Raw genomic sequence first — 12,917 nt, 5'->3', positions numbered from 1 at the left:
GTAGTATGCTATTCCTTTTTACAATGTTTTAATTCATGCGCAGCCCTTGTGCCCCCCTTTTTGGTGGCAGAATTGTCTTATTGCAGCCCTCTCTACAACATGAGTAGCTGTATCAACCCCCGCAGCCAACGACGGATGACGCTATTCGTTGGATAATCACTAATAAACGTTGTATGCCATGGCAGACGCTTTTTATGCTAGACTGGCGCGCAAAAAGATGCAATCATGTAGACATTTCATGTAGTAACAAGACCAAAAGATTGGGCCAAGGATGGAAGAAGACTACCTATAGAACATGACCAAATGCTAGTGTAGAGATTGGATTGGCATTCAAAATAACATGATTAAAGGGAAGCAAATAAATCTCACACCACCTGAATCCGCCTTCAAAGTGGCCTAACCTTGCCAGATAGGCAGTCAGTCATTCAGAAGTCCCATTCTTGGTGGAAAGCCAATAATATAAATTCAATGTTGAACTTCTAGAACATCCATTCAATTATTGAGCAACGCAAAAACAGAGAGATAAAAGACATTCCATTCCAGCCCCCATGTAACAAACTACCAGACTTCTTGATTCACCTGCAGAAGATCAAAGATGTTAACATTTTTAAGTGGCATAACATCCAGAAACAGCTAAAAAGAAAATAAAATCAAGACAACAAACAAACAAATATACAATGGCCAAAGAATCTTCCTCAAAAAATCTTTATTTAACACTACTGATCTGACGGGGAGATAATCAATGGAGAGTTTTTCTGCAGAGGCACATAAGCATAATAAATGGGTAGAGAGTAGGATTGAAGCTATCAATCCAATAAATGCTCACCGCCTAGAATGGAAAATAGACACAAAAAAAGGGGATGACCTGCATGAATTCATTTCCTTCTATTGGTTTTAGTAGAGGTCAAGTCACCAAGCAAATTTAGTGCAAAGATGTCAATTCTTGTTATTCCACAATTTTCTTTCAGCCCTCTGAAACTTGGAACACATCAATGTGGATTAGGATCATTAAAAGTCATTCTACCATTTTCCAAAAGTGCCCAAACACCAAAAGTAGACAGTTTGATCAAGACACTTTCAACAGATCACGTTGGCTGCATTGCAGTGCCCATAAAACAACCCTGCTGAATATGTTTGTTACAGTTGATCTGTACTGCAATTTTTGGGTCTCCCCTATTTACATTTAATTCACACCCAAACTTAGGGATCTATTCTCGTTTAAAAACAAAGAGAACTAGGACAATAATCCGTAAAATGAAATTAGAGCCTTATTTGAATCTTCTCATGGCCTTATTTGAAATTACAAGCCTCAAAATAGAAGGAACATGGATGTCACTCATCACCATCAACACTTTGCACTGAATCTACAAGCACCCAAGACCAATCACAATAATTGTTATTCCAATAAAGCCCTAATACAATACACAGTTTGTTTCCATTACAGGTCTGAATTCTCCAGAACCAACCGGAACAGTTCGGTTAGGGGTTATTCAGCTGATAAACTGACCCAACCTGAGACGTGGAACATATAAATAGATATACACACTGATCCATGGGTCTTACAAGGTTAAAAAAACTTCCAAACACAACTCCATGGGTCTTACAGGATAATCCTTTGGTTTACCTGCTTCTCCATTCTATCCCCCCCCCCACCCCCTAAATCTCCTGTTCCTCTCCCTCTTACTCCTTCCCATCTTTGTCCCGACATTTCCACCTGCTGAGATCTCCTTCCACATCCAACTCAAGACACCTTTACATATCCCGTTTTCTCTCATTACTTCTATCTTTAAAGCATATTTCCAAGCTTCAATTCTCAGGGCCAGCAAGGCATTTGCATTTCTGGGGTCTCAACTTGATGCTACTCTTGACATTATGATGTTGATAATCTTTCCCCGCATTTTCCCTGCTCCTGGATTCAGCTGGGCTTGTAATTAAGTGATCTCAGCCAGTAAATTGAGCTGGTTGGATAATTGATCCAATTCCATACAAGTCCAAATCGTTCACGTGAACCATGGTAGAACTAAACAAAGCCAATTAATTTTGGTTTGGTTTGGTTCAGTTTTGGCTATGGATTTAAGGGGCCAACTAGAGTACACTTGTACGTCCAACCACAACTCATCCAATCTGCAAACCATGACATATGAAGCTCATACCAGAAGGCTGAAGCCCCACACAAGCAGCTGCTTATCAAATTAGCAAGCAATCAGAATTCCCAAAAGTGGAACATCCTATCTATATTCCCAATGTTTCACCACCTTAATTCACGTGGTTTTTATTGTTCAATGGCATGCTCCCTTATCTGATCCATAACTAATTCCATGAGTTCTGTAAAGCCACATATTTGAGGATTAAGATCCTCATGTCCCAAGTTGAACCAATCAAATATCCACAATTTAGACCAGAGGTTGTACTTCATGTCCCATTTTATGTACCTAACAATATTGCACAGGCATTAGGGGAAGGGATCCCCTTTACAGAACCTAAAGAGAGATAATAAACAAAAGAGATTTTGATTTTAATGAATTCAATTGGAAGCAGTCAAAGCTTTGAGCGTCCCTTATAAAGATATACGGTTTTTTATCAACTGTATTTTGTTATTAGTTGAGGGGTAAACCAGTAATGTCTAAAACCGGTATTTGTATTGGGTTGTCCACCCTTTGTTTCTATAAATAAGGGGAAGGTGTAGGCGCTAGAGATATCATTCTACGAGTGCTTTCAGTTCTATTGAGAGAGAAGGCTAGAGTTTGAGTAGTTCTTTGTAATCTCGGGTGAGGAAAGATTGTACTCGTGGGGATTGACTGCTGTGTGTGTACTGATTGAATTTGAAACAAACCTTAGAAAACCGTGAATGCTTGCCTAAATTGAGATTAAGAGAGCTTGAAAATATATACAGGTTATATCCTAATATTTCTCCTATAAAGTAGGAGAAGATTTAGGTAATCTATCCCCTAAAAACTAAGATGAACTATCTCCTAAATTCTAGGAGATAAAACATAAATAAAATACAAATTTACAACAATATCTATAACTTGAAAAGTAATTAAATAACTTTAGGATAATCTGATTTTAATCTATGCCTGAGAGTTGAGGCTTCCATTTGGAATTTCAATCTTGTCCAACACTCTTCAAACTGGTGAATAGATGCAAGTCATTTCCAGCTTGCTAATTAAGGGCTCAAAACATGGTTTTGCAACTATTTTTGTTAAAACATAAGCCACTTGATTAGTAGAAAGTATATAGGATAGACTTATCTCTCCTTCTTCCATCTCCCTCTTTATAAAACTTCTATCTATTCTCACATGCTTGATCCGATCATGTTACACCGGATTTTTTGCAATATTGATAGCTGATTTGCTATCACTAAATACCTTTGTTGGTTGAAATAAAGGTATACCCAAGTCTTTCATTAGCCTTTCCAGCTAAATCACCTCACATTTCCCTTGAGCTATTGCTCGAAATTCAACTTCAACGCTGCTGCGAGCCACCACTGATTGCTTCTTTGTAATATCCCACATCGAGCGATAAGAAGGACTGGAACAACTTTACCCTGATGAGCCTACGTGAACTTCCCAGGGGGGTCACCCATCCTTGGATTACCCTAGGTCAAGCACGCTTAACTTGGGAGTTCTTTACCAACATTCAGCCCAAAAGATATCCAGCTAGTGTTGTTTCCTTCCTTACCTATCCTCGATATATACTATTCTCCTGGGGTATTACATTCTCCCCCCCTTGAGCACATGACGTTCTCGTCATGCGACCTAACAACTGATCCCAGATCTTCTCCCCTTGGGGGCTGCCATCCTAGAAGTCTGCCAGAAGCCGCTCCTTATACAGGCCCTCGAGCCCCGACGCCACTCCCCACCCTCATCGGACCGCCTTCGCCAAGGGTCGACTCTGATACCACCTATAACATCTTACATCGAGCGATAGGAAAGACCGGAACAACTTTACCCTGATGGGCCTACGCGAACTTCCCAGGGGGGTCACCCATCCTTGGATTACCCCAGGTCAAGCACGCTTAACTTGGGAGTTCTTTGCCAACATTCAGCCCAAAGGTATTCAGCTGGTATTGTTTCCTTCCTTACCTATCCTTGATATATACCATTCTCCTCTGGGCTCCTGGAGTATTACATTCTTACTCCTCCATGTAACCATATTCCCCCATACCTTGGTACAATATCCTGAAGTTGACATGTTGTCCTCTCTAGAACTTGCGCAATATGCATCAACATAGCCCTCAATTCCCCTATTATTAGTTTTCTGGAACATTAAACCTTTCCCGAGAGTACCTTTTAAGTATCTTAGAACATGAAACACAGCCTTCATGTGCCTTTGAGTGGGAGAATGCATATATTGATTAATTACACTGACTGTATACGCTATGTCTGGCCTGGTAAGTGACAAATAAATCAATCTCCCCACTAACCTTTGATACCTTTCTTTTTCTACCAGAATATCATCTTTTTCTTCCATTTTCCAGCCCTTTTCTAAGGGAGTTCCAGCTGGTATGCAAGCAAGCTAACATCCCTATATCTTTTAGTAAGGGTATATTTCCGTTGTGATATGAACAACCCTTCTTTGCTTCGAGCTACCTCCATGCCTAGGAAGTATTTCATGGTTCCTGAGTCTTTTACTTCAAATTCAGCCTTTAGTTGCCTCTTCAAGTTGTCAATTTCCTGTAAATCATCACCTATCACGATAATATCAACATATACAATTAATATAACCCTTTTCTCATTTCTAGTGGGTTTTATAAACAAGGTGTGATCTGATTGTCCTTGTTTATACCCTAATCGGTTGAGGGTCATGCTAAATTTCTTGAACTATGCTCTTGGGGACTGCTTTAATCCGTATAAGGATTTCTTTAGCTTGCACACACTCATAGTTGTTTAAGGCGCACCTAGGCGCAAGGCGCCTTAAGGCGCTAGTTCGATGCCTCGCCTAGGCCAAGGCGAGGCGATTTCAACAAGACCCTTGCCTTGCATGGTGAGGCACCGAGGCAAGAGGCGCACCTCATGAAACTTAGGTTTTAATTAAAACCTGGGCAGCCCAATTCCTCCCCTCTTCTCAGTTCCAGCATGTATACATTACAACATATTTACATTTCTTTAATTTAAGTAAATGTCCATATTTTCTTTTATTTATATTTTACCTTCAATTTACTTTAATACATAAATGTAAAGAAGAAAGTACTCCCCATTTGGATTCAATAAAAATATCTAAAAAATCAAAATCCATAACAATAAGAAAATAAAATTTTGATTTTAGTACAAACTCGAAATTTAACAATTTTACCACCCTCAAAATATATACCTACTATTTCTTGAAAAATTCATTAAAAATCATTTTAACAACAATAAATATTAGCTATCAAAATACCAGGAGATAGTTTTTCAAAATGAAAACATTTTCTTATATGTCTCCTTATAATGTGCTAATTTTCTAGACTTAGAAAAATAACATTTTTCAAAATAAAAACATTTTCTTGATTGTGGACTTGTAATGTTTATATGTTTGTTTAAAACTTTGCATGATGATTGGTACTTGTTTGAGTTTGAGACTTTAAGTTTGAACTTTGATGATGTTTCTAGTTTAGAATTTGTATGATGAATGAATCAACTTTGATGATGTTAGTTTAGAATTTGAAGATAATGAATCATTAATGATATGTATGTGATATTATTGATAATTTGATAGTTTTTTTATGATTTTACAAGATTTTGAATTTTTTTTTTTTTCTAAAAGGTGCGCCTCGCCTCGCTAAGGCGCGCCTTGCCTCGTGCACCTCAGGCTCTAGGACCCTTTGCGCTTTGCTGCGCCTCGCGTCTTTCAAAACTATGCACACACTCCCACTATTAACCTCATGTTCAAAACAAGGTGGAAACCTCATATAGATCTCTTCATCCAAATTCACAGCAATAGATAGTAACACTCGAATGGAATTCAACTTAGCAACCAGAGCAAATGTCTCATCATAATCAATCCCATAGGTTTGTGTAAACCCTTGGACAACCAATCTAGCCTTGTACCTTTCAATACTACCATTAGCATTATATTTCACAATAAAGACCCACTTACATCCTACGACCTTCTTGTTCGGGGGTAGTTTCACAACATCCCATGTATTGTTCCCCACCAGGGAATTCATTTCCTCCATAACTGTAGCCTTCCACTTTGGATTATTCATGGCACTTTGAATATCCCTTGGAATTTCAGTGCTATCAACATTCACAATAAATCCTCTAAATTGAGGAGAGAGTTATGCATAATTTAAATGGTTAGCAATAGGGTACTTGACACATGATCTTACCCCTTTCCTTAAAGCAATAGGCATGGCCCGATCCATATCATCTTCCCTGATTGTACTGCTGTCACTATTGTCTTCCCCTTTTTCATTTGATGGACCAGCTAGACCAGTCTCTGGAATAAATAGCTGACTTTGCTGAGGTTCTAGATGGTGTTTAGGGCATCAGGAATAAACAAGCAAAGGGCTATTTGGGTCTGAATGGAAAGGACAGTGAGGCACAACTATTATTTCAAGTTTAGAGGTAATAGGAGGAGGGTATGGACTAGGATCTGCCTGTGTATTCTTAGGTGTCAAAGATGAAGATGCTCCCCCTTGAGAACATACTAGCAATGGAAGGTCATGATGAGGTAAGGGAAAGATAGTATTTGGGCTGTGAGGAATAGGCACCTCTTGAGAACAACCGGATTGATAGAATGGTAAATCCTCATAGAAAGTAACATCAGTAGAAACAGAGAATTTTCCCGGTGTTTAGGGCATCGGGAATAAACAAGCAAGGGGCTATTTGGGTCTGAATGGAAAGGACAGTGAGGCACAACTGTTATTTCAGGTTTAGAGGTAATAGGAGGAAGGCATGGGCTAGGATCTGCTAGTGTATTCTCAGGTGTCAAAGATGAAGATGCTTCCCCTTGAGAACATACTGGCAGTGGAAGGTCATGATGAGGTAAGGGAAAGATAGTATTCGGGCTGTGAGGAATAGGCACTGTTGTAACATTTGTATTAGATTAGATTAAATGTAATCATGTATTTTGTATTTCTGCATATTTTAATTCCTAATTTAGTGTTAGATTTAATTGTTCTTCTAGAAGGTCTGTTTCTAGAAGAAGGCTGCCAACTTTATGTGTTAGTTATTCGGTTAGGCGGTTAGTTAGTTTTATTCCTTGTGCTCCGCCACCCCTATATCCTATAAATAGGGGTCGTGGATAGGTTTGTATGGGAGAGAGTCTTAGTGTGCCAAAAATCGTGAAGGATTGTTTCCGGTTTACTGTCTTGAGTTGGGATTGAGTGCGAGAGGTTGGGAGTGGCTGGTTCTTAGCTTGTATTCCCTATTTTCCCTATAGCTTTCAGTGTATATGGGCGGGAGGGATTAAGTTCTCGTTGTAATCATCCTTGGTGGTTTCAAGATAGTTGATTTCAGTGGCTCCTAAGCAGTCTGGATGTAGGTCTTGGATTTCAAGACCGAACCAGGATAAATCTTGTTGTTTTCTCGTGTGGATGAGTTGTTTCCTTTTCTGTTCTTTGTTATCAGTATATTCTTGTGTTGGTAAGCTGGTTGGGTTGAGAGAATAGAGTGGAAAGCTGTGAGATACTCTAACAGGCACCTCTTGAGAACAACCGAATTGATAGAATGGTAAATCCTCATAGAAAGTAACATTAGTAGAGACAGAGAATTTTCTGGTTGTAGGGCAGTAACACTTGTACCCTTTTTGAGAAGGTGAGTACCCAATAAAGATGCATTTTTTGGGCCTTGGGATCTAACTTTGTCTATGTGAGGCTGTTGTTGTGTACATATGCAGTACATCCAAACACTTTAGGGTCAAGTTTAGAGAGATAGGGAGCATGAGGATATATATCACATAGGATGCTGAGAGAAGTGTGGAAGTTCAAGGTTTTAGAGGGAAGCCGATTGATCAAATAGGCAGCTGTGAGAATAGCTTCCCCCCAATAGGAATTAGGAACATGAGAGGTAAATAGCATAGCTCGTGCCACTTCTAGAAGATGCCTATTTTTCCTTTCGACCACCCCATTTTGTTGAGGTGTGAAGGGCAACTTTGATGAAATATTCCATGTTCAACCAAGTAATGAGTGAGATCATTAGAAAAATACTCTTAGCCATTATTAGTCCGAAGGATTTGGATAGAAGTTTGAAACATATTCAAAATGAATCGATGGAATCTTTTGAAAATATTGCTAGCTTCTGATTTTTCCTTCATTAGATAAACCCAACAGGCTCTAGAGTGATCATCGATAAATGTGATGAACCACCTTGATCCGATAATATTATGGTGTTTAGAAGGACCCCAAATAAAATATCACTATGTATCAAATGAAAAGGTTTTGAAGGTTTATAAGACTGAATAGGATGATGATATCTAGGTTGTTTAGTAAGAGTGCATGATTCACACGAAAAACTGTGCTCTTTATTGATAAAAATTTTAGGAAACAAAGATTTAAGATAAGGAAAGCTAGGATGCCCTAAATGTTTATGCCGTAACAAGACTTTGGCATTCCAAGTTACATTTAGGACTGAATCATTGGTCCAAAAGTTGAGAGGATCTCCTTCCAGATAGTAAAGACCACCCATAGCCTTAGCACTGCCAATCAACCTCCCCAAGACTTGATCCTGAAATAAACAATAGGAGGGTGAGAAAATTACACTGCAATTCATATCCTGAGTGATCCTATTTACAAATAAAAGGTTTCATTTTAACCTTGTCACATGTAGGACTGATTTCAGCCTTAATGATGATACACACATTGTTCCGAAACCCATAGCAGGAGATGACGTGCCATCGGCCATGGAGATGTTAATAGGTAAAGTGCACAAAGTATAATCAGTCATTAGGGTTTCAAGACTTGCCATATGGTCAGATGCACCCGTGGTCTACCACCCACACATTTTTCAGAAGTCTATTTGAATTTGAGTAGTAGAATAGAGAGTTACCTTGCAATGCTACAGATGTTGTGGGCTGAGTAGCAATACCTTGACTGAGCAGCATGTACAAGGCCTGAATTTGTTCCTTAGAGAGATTTAGGTTGGTACCAGTTTTAGGTTCTGTAGGAGTTTCAGCAACATATGCTGATCTTGGTATTTCCTTCCTGTTTTTTGGCTTCCAATTGGCTAGTTTTCTATGGATCTTCCAGCATCTCTCCTTCGTGTGGTATGGTTTCTTACAAAAATCACACCACAATTTGTTCTTTCCCTGATCTTTTGGAAATATCTCCCCCTGCCTAATAGTGGTCAGTGCTGAGTTTTGATGGTTTAAGATAGGATCAGTGTGATGAAACATGACTTTACGCCTGCTTTCTTCCCTCCTGACTTCTGCAAAAACTTCTTTAAGGGCCGGTCGGGGTTTTGAACCCAAAATCCTTCCCTTGACCTCATCCAAATCAGTGTTAAGCCCATATAGAAAATAAAAAATCTTATCATTTTCTACCATCTTACTGTACTTTTGGCTATCCGCAAGAGATTCCCAGCTATTAGAGTGAAATAGGTCCATTCATGCCACAATTCTACCAAAATATTGAAATATTCAGTAACACTTAGATTACCTTGTTTGGTAGACCTTATGGCTGACCTAATTTCAAAGCATTGGGATGAGTTTTCCAAGTCTAGGTACATTTTCTAGACTGAATCCCAAATCTCTTTTGTGGTTTTGTAGAAGAGATAAGTCCTACCAATTCTAGGCTCCATTGAGTTTATCAACCATGCCATGATTGTCGAGTTCTCTGCCTCTCATACGCCATAGGTGGCTACATCTGTTGGTGGAGTAGGAGTAGATCCTGTCAAATATCCTGCCTTTCCCTTCCCTTTAATCACCAACATCACGGATTGAAACCACTCCCTGAAATTACTCCCATTTACCTTATGTGGAGTGATTTGCAGAGGGTGATTATCAATAGGGACGACAGGAAAATTTTGCTAAGAAGGAGAAGGAGGAAGAGTGCTCGAAGGGTTGGTAGCATAATCTTTTGTTAAGGTAGTGTTAGGTTGTGGGTCGGCCATGGTTAGAACAAACAAAGATTGAAAAAACAGGCAAAGACTTGTTATGATTGTAAAGCAGGCTCTGATACCATGAAACAAGCTTTAGAAAACCGTGAATCCTTGCCTAAATTGATATTAAGAGAGCTTGAAAATATATACAGGTTATATCCTAATCTTTCTCCTATAAAGTAGGAGAAGATTTAGGTAATCTATCTCCTAAGAACTAGGATGAACTATCTCCTAAATTTTAGGAGATAAAACAGAAATAAAATACAAATTTACAACAATATCTACAACTTGAAAAGTAATTAAACAACTTTAGGATAATCTGATTTTAATCTATGCCCGAGAGTTGATAGGCTTCCACTTGGAATTTCAATCTCGTCCAACAGAATTCAATTAAGAAGACGGCTCTCAGTGGGAGGATTTAAGGCTGGATGTAGGTTCATTCCATGAATGAACTGAACCAGGATAAATATCCGTGTTCTTCGTGTGGTTGGATTTACATTTCTATCAATCTTCATTTCTATTCTTTGATGCGTTATATTCTGTTCTTTCATTTCAAATTAGATCGTGAGTGGGTTCGATTGAGAGAGGTGTTAAATCCTTCTAAGTATTCTGTTTCCAGTGTCCCTAGTTAACAACTTGGTATCAAAGCCGATTATTAGGATCAAGAAAACCAAGAACTCATTAGGAAATAGCCAGTCACTAAAAATGTCTTCAAATATGTTAGTTGCTAGGTATGATATAGAAAAGTTTAATGGGTTGAATGATTTTTGGGTTGTGGAAAATGAAAATGAGGGCCATTGGGGAATTTAGGACTAGAAGATGCGTTAAAGGGGGAATAAAAAATGCCTAAAACTTATATGAATGAACAGAAGAAAGAAATTGTCAAGAAAGCCTATAATACATTGATCTTGAGTCTAGGGGATAAGGAGTTGCGGGAGGTGACTAAAATGAAAGCCGTGGTTGAACTTTGGCTTAGATTAGAAAGCCTTTACATGACCAAGACTTTATCTAGCTGATTGTATTTAAAGGCTAAGTTCTTTACCTTCAAAATGAATAAAGGTCAAAATTTACAGGAACATATAGATGATTTCAATAAACTTTGTTTAGATTTGGAAAAATATAGATGTAAAATATGATGATGAGGACAAAGCGTTAGTCCTGTTGCATTCTCTACCTAAATCATATGAAACATTTGTAGATATCTTGAAACGTGGCAGGGGTACCCTAACCCTAGATGATGTAATAGGAGCTTTGAATTCAAGAGAGTTGCAACATAGGGTAGAGGGAAAGAACTCGACTGGGGATGTACTTTCTGTTAGGTCTAGACCTGTTACAATTGGGAGCACTGTCAGTCTAAATTCACCCAAGAAACCAATGAACATAAACACTCTTGACACACTCTCTCATCGACACAATCATACAACATAAGCAGAAAGTAAAGAATTGAAAAGAGTAGAGTTAGAACAATCAACAATAGGCACCGAGAATTTATCCTAGTTCAGACTGATTGAAATCAGTCCTACATCCAGCCTTCCCCAATCCAGAGAGCAATCCACTAGAACAAGAAATCAGAATACAAGAGTCCCTCTGTTCTCACGAGTACAATCCTTACTTCACGAGATTACAAAAGCTATTCTAATCACAGCCTTTCCTCTCTATCACTGCACTCGTTCAACAACATGAGAATCGAATGATTAGTTTTATCTCAAGCGACTGGCCTATGCCCTCGTATATATAGACAGATTGGGCGGATAAACCTAGGAGTACATAAGACATCAAAATCTCCAATATACCCCTAATACTTTAGTTACTGTTAGACAATCCTAATTAACTAAACTGCCACTTGCATATCATAACCAACTCCACTGATTTCTTCTAGGCCTCCAAAGCTAAACACGGGCTATATGTACATTCTGAAAGACGCATAAAAACAAATAAAAGTTCCACATGTATTTAAGCAACAATGAAAGACCTATGAATAAAAATCTAAGAATCACAACAAAAAAGCGGAATCTAAATGCACACAACAGAGGAAACAAGGTCGAAGATTTGTTAGGGAAATTAGGGCAAACGAGATAGGATCACCTCTTGTGCCTCTGCACGAATGGCGAGTTCTTGGCGTCCTCCTCTGCAATGCAATTCGAATATCGATCAGATTACAAGGAAGGATTTGTAAAACCTAACGTAATTAAATGACAAAACGGAGAGAGATTATACCGGTCAGGCCAAGAGATAACTTGGTGATGATTGTGCCGGTGATAGCGAAACCGACTAAGAATGGCCAGTTCCGATTCCATTCTCGCCTGAAGAAAACTGGCCACGGATCGAACTTCTTCATCTCTCTCTCTCTCTCTCTCTCTCTCCGATCGAAGTCTCGGTGTTCACAAATCACAAGAGGCAACTTCCCTAGGTTTTGTTGAGTTGTAAGCTTATATATTATATTAGCATTGTAGTCTCTCCCAAATCGAAGTCATTAGTGCCTGTTTGGCCATAGGCGTAAATTGAAGAAAGTCCTTTTGGTATAAATTTATTTTTATAAATTTAAAACCCCATTCATATTTTTGTTTGAAAAAATAAAAAAATTAATTATCAATATTTGATCACATGACCTTTCAAATACATAATATTGAGTCCATTGGGTTATCCTAATTGGTCAACAGAGAGTGATGGGCGAGTTGAATTTTTAATTTTGAATTATTTCTATGTGCAATTACTATAGATCATATTTAGATTTATCTCTCTTGTTGAAATTGTGAAATTGAGCGATGGACCCCTAAGAAGGAGAGCATTCCAAATACAAAATATTGAATTTTACCACTTCACTAACTTTAATATTTATTTAAATTTTATATAAAAATTATACAACAACTATCAATTACTGCCTAATAAAACTTTATT

At 38.4% G+C, this 12,917-nt stretch overlaps 1 protein-coding gene across 3 annotated transcripts; it reads right to left on the bottom strand.

The window, feature by feature from the left end:
- Positions 1-296: 296 nt before the first annotated feature.
- Positions 297-12,440, bottom strand: LOC127788414 (ATP synthase small subunit 6, mitochondrial-like). Of its 3 annotated transcripts, none has more exons than XR_008020363.1 (3): positions 12,237-12,342; positions 12,105-12,147; positions 297-579 (listed from the first exon to the last, which is right to left on the bottom strand). XR_008020363.1 is itself a non-coding variant. In XM_052316643.1 (3 exons), the coding sequence occupies exons 1-3, from the start codon at positions 12,314-12,316 to the stop codon at positions 8,238-8,240; spliced, it is 534 nt and encodes a 177-aa protein (XP_052172603.1). In that variant the 5' UTR covers positions 12,317-12,335; the 3' UTR covers positions 8,227-8,237. The 3 variants fall into 3 exon arrangements, 2 of the variants coding, with proteins under 2 accessions (XP_052172603.1, XP_052172604.1); XM_052316643.1 differs by lacking the exon at positions 297-579 and adding an exon at positions 8,227-8,648 and having other exon boundaries at positions 12,237-12,335; XM_052316644.1 differs by lacking the exon at positions 297-579 and having other exon boundaries at positions 12,101-12,147; positions 12,237-12,440.
- Positions 12,441-12,917: the final 477 nt, after the last annotated feature.

This window comes from Diospyros lotus, chromosome 13 (assembly GCF_014633365.1).
Source record: "Diospyros lotus cultivar Yz01 chromosome 13, ASM1463336v1, whole genome shotgun sequence".
Lineage (NCBI taxonomy): Eukaryota > Viridiplantae > Streptophyta > Magnoliopsida > Ericales > Ebenaceae > Diospyros > Diospyros lotus.
Note: the sequence above shows the minus strand (reverse complement) of the source record. Positions and strands in the feature narration are given on the sequence as shown.